Below are 9,023 nucleotides of genomic sequence, written 5' to 3'. Positions count from 1 at the left end.
GGAGTGGAAAACTTTGCTTTATACATCTGAGTTTCTTGCTCCAGCTACAACCCTGACAATTATCACTGACTTTTGTGTGAACTTTAAAGGTAAAAGTCATTGCTGAAACTTTGATTATGGAAAGACTTGAATGGTGACTATGATACTACTACATATACATTAGTTCTTTAGCTTAACATATGAAACATATGAATCTATTTTTATTTAGAGGCAAAAACTGAGCAAAAATATGCAATTTGGTGCAGTGGCTGATATTTATATGGCCAAAAGTAAGCTGAAATTCTGATAGCTTGTAATATAAATCAGATCTTTATAAAAGTATAGCCAACTACTTACATAAAATGCGTATAAATATCAGTTGTCACTCTATATCTTCCAATGATATATCTTAGTAAGATGATATTTAAAGGCTAAATTTATGACAAAAGCTCTGTTTTTTGTTTTTGTGGGGCATTTTTTCAGAATGATACTAAAATGCCTTTTACTTGGTATACAATAAAAAAAAAAATATATGAAGAATGAACAACTATCAAGACAAAATGTAGAACATTCTGCTTTTCAGCAAAGTTTTGATAGTGTTGATAATTTAGAGGCATTAGAAATGTACTTATCAAATATAATACAGTAGGATTTAAAGAAATATATAATTTATCATCATTTACTCCCCATCATGTCTTTTATGGAAAACACAAGAAGATGTTTAGCAGAACATCCAAGCTGCACTTATACAATGGGAACTAGAGCTTTGGAGCTCCAAAAAACACAAAAAAAAATCTTAATAGTTTTAGCATATTCAAATATACTATGTCAAAATTGTGAATAATGTCCTACATTTAGGTTTTATTCATGACATCAGAGAACTTTACAAGTTAAACACATTACTTTTATTGTGCTTGATGTCATTTTCACTTTCATTGGACATTTTGCTTAACTCCTTAGGTTTTCCACAGATGAAAGAAAGCTGGTTTGCATCAATGGTGAATGATGGTGTATGAATATGATGACAGAATTTTTGTTTTGGGGATAAAATGACACTGAGCACACATGGAAATTCATACTCTAGGCCAGATCCTTTGCACTCAAAAACGTCTCATCTATACATTTTATTTGTATTTCATCTTTCCCGCTCTGCTCAGGTCCTCCGTGTCTTTTGGCAAAAGGCTACATCTGTGTGCTTAACGCATTTCTAACGAGCTGCCGTTGTTTTTCTGGGATGCACTGGAGATCAGTCATCGTGCCACAGCGAGTAAGATCACATTTACATGAGTAAACCATGCATCACTCTGACGCGCCAGACACCTTCTTTTGCAGAATGAAGAAACGACTTGTTATAATTCACAAAGAAAGATTAACATACTTCTGCTGATGTCATAAAAGTGTGCCATGTTTGGTTGCTTCTGTGAAGGAGCAATTCAAAGATCAAATTTACCAACAGCATCAATGCAGTTCCATTCAAAAATGTCTGCCAAAGTAAGACTGATTGCACTGTCTCTGAAATATTTTTGTGCAAGCAAAAGAGCAGCAATCATGTATGAACAAGGATAAACAAGGGGAGACAAAAAGATATGAGATACAGATTGTCCATACAAAATGATAAAAAAAAAAAAACTAAAACGCATATGGCCACAGAAAAAAGCGAGTCTATCAAATGCATCACCCTACCGTGAACTGTAAACTTTTGTGCAGTCTGATAATATGATATGATGGAGGTCTGTGCAGACTGCACTTTTTTTTTTTACTCTGTTTTAAGGAGTTGGTGAGAGGAAATGCTGTTCAGTCGGTCGGCATGAGTCTATTTAGAATGCTGAGAAAATTTGAGCTCCTCTGTTAAGTCTCCAGTGAAGTAACCAAGAGTAAGAAAATTAAAACAAGACTCTGATCTGTGATCACACTGTAAGTGTGAATTTTAAATTAATCTCAGTTTAACAAGCCTCAGCGCAATCGTATGCGAGAATATATAATACAGAGGGGCTAATTGAATATTTTCTCAAGCGTCAATATGCTACTATTTCACTTTTTATTAATTGAAGATTTATAATAGCAGAGATTTAAAATAAAGGTTATAATGGCTCATCCTTTGATAATAATGTGCAAGTCTGTTTTTTTTTTTTTTGTTTTTTTTTTTTTTAAGTTAAAAGTTGTAGACTGATCACAAACCACAAATACTGTGATTAAAACTTAAAGGCCCGGTTTCACAGACAGGGCTTAGATTAAGCCAGGATTAAGCCTTAGTTCAATTAGGGCATTTAAGTAGCTTTTATAAAATGTACCTTAGAAAAAATACATTACTGATGTGCATCTTGAGACAAAGCAATGGCATTGACATTTTAAGATATGTCAGTGCAAGTTACTTTCAGTTAAAACAGCTTAAGCATGCATTTTAGTCTGGGACTACTTAAGCCTTAATTTTACAACAAATGGTTGGTTAAAAAATGTTTTTACAACCCTGTTACCGCAATGATTGGTGATATATATGGTAACACTTACTTTTTTTTGTTAATGTTTTGATTTACTAATCTTCGTTAATGTTAGTTAATGAAAATACAGTTGCTCATTGTTTGTTCATGTTAGTTCACAGTGCATTAACTAATGTTAACAATATTTTAATAATGTATTAGTAAATGCTGAAATTAACATTAACAAAGATTAATAAATGCTGTATAAGTGCAGTTCATTATTAGTTAACTAATGTTAACTATACACATACATATATACATACACATTATATATACACATATACATATACACTATATATATACATATACACTATATATATATATATATATATATATATATATATATATATATATATATATATATATATATATATATATATATATATATATATATATATATAAAATCTCATTTAAAAATCACTTAACACAATTCCAAATGAAATCAACCTTTTGAAATTTAAAAATAAAAAAAGTTGCAAGTTTAGCCAAAATTAAACTAAGTATACCTTTTTAAATGTCTGGTTAGAGTTTATTGCCAAAAAAATATTTGAGTTTTGACTAATATTTTATGGACCGATTAAACCTTAACCTTCAATCGATTGACTACCAGGGCCGTCATTGCAACCTGCCTAAATTTGTTTTCCCAGTGTTCATAACATTTACTGAACAATCTCCTGAAAAAAATAAAAATAAAAATAAAAAATGCTGTCCTTATTAAGATTCAAAACTCATACAGTACCAAATATACACAAATGAGGCCAGCGACCTTTAAAATGAGCTATTGATACGCTCAGTTTGAACCACTGGTACCTGGCTCTCCACACAGTCCAGACTGACACACCTCCCTAATTTGATTGGCATATTCTATTTATTATCATATAACCAGATCTCTGCTGCAATTTGTTTTCAAGGCGCCCATCAAACACCCGGCTGGGCCAGTGTTACAGTGATGTCACCGGCACAAGTTGAATATACACAAAGTGGTTTGCCGTGTTTAAATAAATGGAGCTGAAATTTCAATTTTGAACCTTCCCTCTTTCCTGTCAGATAATTTGGTTGATCCAAGTGGCAACTGCAGGGCGGCATAATGCAACATGCCTCTTAAGTGCGAGTAGGTTAGACGCTGAGGGGAGGCCCAGATCTCTCCCTTTAACGCCAATCAAACAGACTCTGCCTCTCTGCTCTGCTGCCTGGGGATCATTAAAGACATTTACGGCTCTGTAGAAGTCTCCAATTCGCTTTGATTCAAACTGATCTGGGTCTGGAGTTTATCTGTCGGTATATGATAAATGCTGAAATAAAAACAAATCATCGAGCGGCACGAGAAAGAGATGCTCTGGGGTCAGAGATGTCGGCACCAAGATCTCCCCTCTCACGTTATCTCGTATAATTAAGACACAAAGTTGCGTTAAGTGAGTTATCATTGACTTGTACAGTTAAATGTGTACTTAAAGAGACAAATACTCCTTTTACGGTTTGAGTCTTCAGTCTCATCAGCATGCCCTTGGTGTGTATTTTAATCTGAGCGACTGGAATTATTGCCTGTTACGGCTGTGTATCCTTTAGGAAAAGTGGAGGAACTATACTCGATATCAACAACATTAGCAGGAGAGCTGTTCTCATTGCATTTTAATCAACTTTGCTGAATTGAATTTCAGAAATGTAATTCTGCCCTCCACTGGCACAAAAAAGGTGCACACAGAAAGGCAGGCATTTCCTGTCTGACTGATACCAGGTAGATATAGAGTGTGTGTGTGTGTGTGTGTGTGTGTGTGTGTGTGTGTGTGTGTGTGTGTGTGTGTGTGTGTGTGTGTGTGTGTGTGTGTGTGTGTGTGTGTGTGTGTGTGTGTGTGTGTGTGTGTGTGTGTGTGTGTGTGTGTGTGTGTGTGTGTGTGTGTGTGGTAGCCTACATAATCACATACAGTTTGCCAATTAAAGGATCACTTACATAAAATCACTTTAAGTAGTTAATGTGTTTTTTGCATATTACTGGTTAAAGTGAAGAAACATGATTATAGAACATTCTACAAGAAATACATGATTTCCTTCCGTATGTATTTAAACAAGGACCTTTAACTTAAGAAACATGATAATAATTTAATAAAATAGGCAATATCTTTGCAGAAATTATACAAGAATAACATTATTTCCTACAGTATGTATTTAAACACACTTGATAATGATGACCTTTAACCTCTTTATTGTTTTTTGGTGAACAACTCACCACATTTTTCCAAATAAAGCATCACTTACATAAAATCACAGTAAATAAATGAATGCATTTTATTTTTCTTTGCAAATTACTGGTTAAAGTGAAGAAATATGTTAATAATCGAATAAAACATGCAATTTATTTGCAGAAAGTATACAAGAAAAGAAAGATTTCCTATAGAATGCATTTAAATGCACCTGATAATGACCTTTAACCTCTTTATTATTTTTAGTGAACAACTGTCTCACCAAATAAAGTATCACTTACATAAAATCATGAAATAAATGCATATTTTTTTCTTCTTCTTTGCAAAGTAAAGTGAAGAAGCATTATAATAACTGAATAAAACAGCCAATATATTCGCAGAAATTTTACAAGAAAAACATATTCTACAATATGTATTTAAACACATTTAACACATTTAACCTTTAACCTCGTTATTTTTATTTATTTTTTGTCGAACAACTGCTTCATCACATTTTGTTTTAATTCTCTTCTTTTCACTTTCAACATGCATGCGTTATTATCCAACCCTGGTTGAACATGAAACAAAAGCCTGATGCCTCACTGAGAGGTGACACAGTCTCTCCCAGGAGGCATCGGCAGTGCCCATGTCACCCGGGGTGTTGCCAGGAGCGACGGGACCGGTGCTCCGAAAGCAAGGGGGGTGGGGGGGGGGGGGGGGTTTGGGGAGATCTAGCACAAACAATCATCCCGGCTTCCACCCCCTCTCCTGATGCTCTTTGAGCACCTTCAAATGCCTGCTCCTCCTTGAAGAGCATCGCTGCTCCAGGTGCTAAAAAGCCACATGTTAATCCAGGCCTGTCTGATAGGCAAATGTCTCTATGAGCCAAAGCATGAATAATAATGACTGTCTATGGAGACATATCAACTACAGTAAAGCCTGCAGTGCTGCTGGGGAAAAGAAAAAGCTATAGATTAACTAACAGTAACAAAGTCGGCAGAAATAAACTACGCAAAGTGACATCACTTAGCTAAAACTTATGAAAACAAAACACATCTCAGATTCATTCTACCAAATGTATAATTTTACTTCTCCTACTGTGAAGGAAGGGGAAGGTGTTTACTGGGACTCCTGGGGAATGCAGGGGAAAAAAATCATTTGGTGTGCATGCCAAAAATCTTTTGGTAATTACATGTAGGAGCAGCTTTTCTGACCGCAATGCATTTCTAACAAAGACACCTGCATTTCCAGCTGAAAGGGCAAATCATAAAGCATTTGTCATTCTGATTCGAATGCTCCTACTGAGGGAGTATCTCCGTTACAGCCAAGTCCACAAAAAAAAAAAAAAACACTTGACAGAGTCTCAAGTCTCTCTGGTAAGCACATATGTGATACAGAACAGACTAAAATCTGAACATGGCTCATTTCAAGAGTTTTTAATGTGTTTCCCGAACCCTACTAGGAAGTGCTCATTAATTTGGCCAATACACCCTGTGTCACAGTTCTTGTCATGCAGAGAAAGAATATAGGCCATTTCGAGAGGCCTAATTTACTCTCTGACTGAAAAAGGCCCTGCTTTTTTGCCATAAAGGGCAGAACACTCAACACAGGTGAAGGTTTTTAACAGCTCTCATCACAAACACTGTGCATATCTTGGGTTCATCTAACATGACTCTGCGCCTCATTTTAGCTCTCTAACTCACTAATAATGCACGTCTAATAATGCACGTCTAACTCACTAATAATGCACGACATGTGTGACCACATTATGCACTTATAAACATAGGCTAATAAAAGCATGGTGGAAATAAATTGTTTATAAAGAGCCACAGTAAAAACGCTTTGGCTTCATTTTAAAATACGCTAAATTGAATTTTGTTAATTGAGATGTTGGCGGTGTTAGGGAGGATATTTTTCAGTAGCGTGACAGCTAGTAGTTATTTTCTAAATAGTGTAGGTTATTTCAATACGGAGCTACTTTATCCAAAAAAGTCATGATATAGTGCGTTTTCAACTGAAAAAATCAAACGCACTCACCAACGAACATCTCTTTGTCTCTCTCATAGACGTAGCACAGGAAAGTCTGATTCATTCTAGCTAATCGGTTCGTCAAAATGGTTTCCTCACCATTAGTCAGGTTAGACGCCATATTGAATTTAATGTGGATGAAAACAAGGCTGTGAGGGATGGTCTTACAGTCTTTACAATGGCACACACTGAATAAAGGTCTTAGATCACATCATTTTTACAACTCACAACTTTTAAAACTGTTTCATGGAGTTTTTGTCTTTTTTTCCCCTCAGAAAGATGATACGTGAGGTGAACAATTGGTATGTTGTTAAACAACAGTACAATCCAATGAACACACTGTATTCTATCCCTTACAGCCTCGTTTTCATTCCTGAAATTAAATATGGCACTACCCTGAAAATTAAATATGGCACTACCCTGACTAAAGCCAGATTCACAATGTACGATTTTGGCCACGCCCGAGACAAGTTTTGTTAATCCTAAAAGATTCCTCTGATCCTAGGCCAAAATCTGAAGTCTTTTATCGCTAGTTTGGCATGTTAGCCAACAGCTGATTAATGACCATTGCGATCAGATTTTAACTGATCGCAATGAAATAACTGATTTAAGAATGAAATTCTGGCAGTGTCAGAAGATTTGATGACAGTCCTATAGTGTGGCTTTCTTCTACAACAACCGTAGAATCAAAAACCAATAGGAGTGCAAAATCTGATGATGCAATTAGTGAGACAACAAACCACTTGCTCCACACAAATCTTTTTCACAGTTTTCTTTTTTAAGTAAAGCCATGATCAAAATTAACACTAGAGATTGTTTTTGTTTGCTAGCCACTATTTCCATCCTGCATGTAAATGCAGCTCACGTCACTGAACGTGTCATCGAACAGATTAATGAAGTAAAACTATGGATGAGACTTCTTGCGTGAGTCCATTTTCAAACTTAGGATAAATGCCGTACAGTCTGACATTAATGACTGAGAACCCACAGTGTGACATGGTTTACAGTGGGGATCATGTTTGTACAGTCTGACAAGCAAAAGTCATAAAGGTCTGTTATAAATCGTACAGTGTGCACCCAGCTTATTAAGGTCTATATAGCACTGAAAAGTTAGCTTCATTGAGTCGTCTTAAATAATTCACGCTCCTATGTAGCACTGGGAAATCCAATTCATTCTAGCGAATCTGTTCATCCTGAATGGTAATGCTGAAAAAGTCTGATTTATTTTAGCAAACTGGTTCATCCTAAATAACATTTGTTCCTGTGTAGCACTGGAATCGGTTCATCCAGGCAGTTCAGATTCACAAAAATGATTCGACTCCCTATACTATTGTAACGCTTAGTTAGAAACTTAAATACACAGTGATGATTACTTAAATACAAACAGCTGTGGTGATTAATGTAGTGTCCATGGTGACTGATCAGTGACTGGAACACAGCGACAAAGAGACACATGTGATGAATGTCAATAAACTGAACTAAACCTGAACATAATGGTGACTGTGCTCCCCCTTTGGAGGTGGACGAGGTGATGGTGAAGGGATGGTGAGAGGCAGAAGACGAAGAATAATGGCAGGATGAGGCGGGATGGTGATGGGACGGAGAGCTGATAGAATCGAGCGACTTCGCCAACACTGGAGACCAAGGCGATGCCGCAGCGGAGCGAGAATGCCCGAAGGCTGAGGTGGAGCCGGTGTGATGGAGGACAGAGGCAACACCGAAGGGAAAAAGGAAGCTGCTGCAGCCATAGGGATGTAGGAACGGAGTGCAGCAGACGGCCTGCAAGTCTGTGGCGGAGGTGATGTGACGACTGACCAAGGGGGAGCCAGCAGGACAAGGGAACCCGGTGTAGCCGCAAGACCAAGGGTCTCCGGTGGAGTCAAAAATGGGAGGAGCCAAGACAGAGCCGACAGGTCGAATGGCTGAGATGGAGCGAAGAGATCCAAGGCCGGAGGCGAAGCCGCAGGATCCTCTTGCACTGACGCTGCTGCTGGTAACACGACCTGTGGCTCGACGTCATAACAGGGTTTCCACAGAGATGGCGCAGGGCTGTAGACATCCCCCAGTGGCGGGGCTGGAGGACTGGCTGAGCTTTGCAGTGATGGCGGCAACAGAAATCTTGACAGAATCATAGTAATTATAACAGTCCATGCAGATTGATGAAAATCGAAGTCATTAGAGCTGTCCAAAAACAGAGATGATGGAGGTACCAGGTGGGTGGGATAGGGTGGGAGACAGTACTTCCTCATTCAGTCAATCAGCCAGTCCTAGGGTGCTTCTCAATTCTTATTTGTGCATCCTTGTTTCCTTTCCTTGTGTCTTAGCTCCACCCCTTCGGGATGCGGGGAAAGGACGCAAGGAA

General features: G+C 37.4%; 1 protein-coding gene across 1 annotated transcript; it reads right to left on the bottom strand.

The window, feature by feature from the left end:
• Positions 1 to 8,139: 8,139 nt before the first annotated feature.
• On the bottom strand, positions 8,140 to 8,793 carry LOC137006254 (uncharacterized). The gene has a single exon (XM_067366889.1). It carries the CDS (start codon positions 8,791 to 8,793, stop codon positions 8,140 to 8,142), a length of 654 nt encoding a protein of 217 aa, XP_067222990.1.
• Positions 8,794 to 9,023: the final 230 nt, after the last annotated feature.

The sequence above is a fragment of the Chanodichthys erythropterus genome, chromosome 18 (genome assembly GCF_024489055.1).
Source record: "Chanodichthys erythropterus isolate Z2021 chromosome 18, ASM2448905v1, whole genome shotgun sequence".
In the NCBI taxonomy this organism is placed as follows: Eukaryota; Metazoa; Chordata; class Actinopteri; order Cypriniformes; family Xenocyprididae; genus Chanodichthys; species Chanodichthys erythropterus.
Note: the sequence above shows the minus strand (reverse complement) of the source record. Positions and strands in the feature narration are given on the sequence as shown.

Coding starts and splice junctions, on each gene's coding strand:
- LOC137006254 (XM_067366889.1), bottom strand. CDS start 8,793: ATGATTCTGTCAAGATTTCTGTTGCCGCCATCACTGCAAAGCTCAGCC.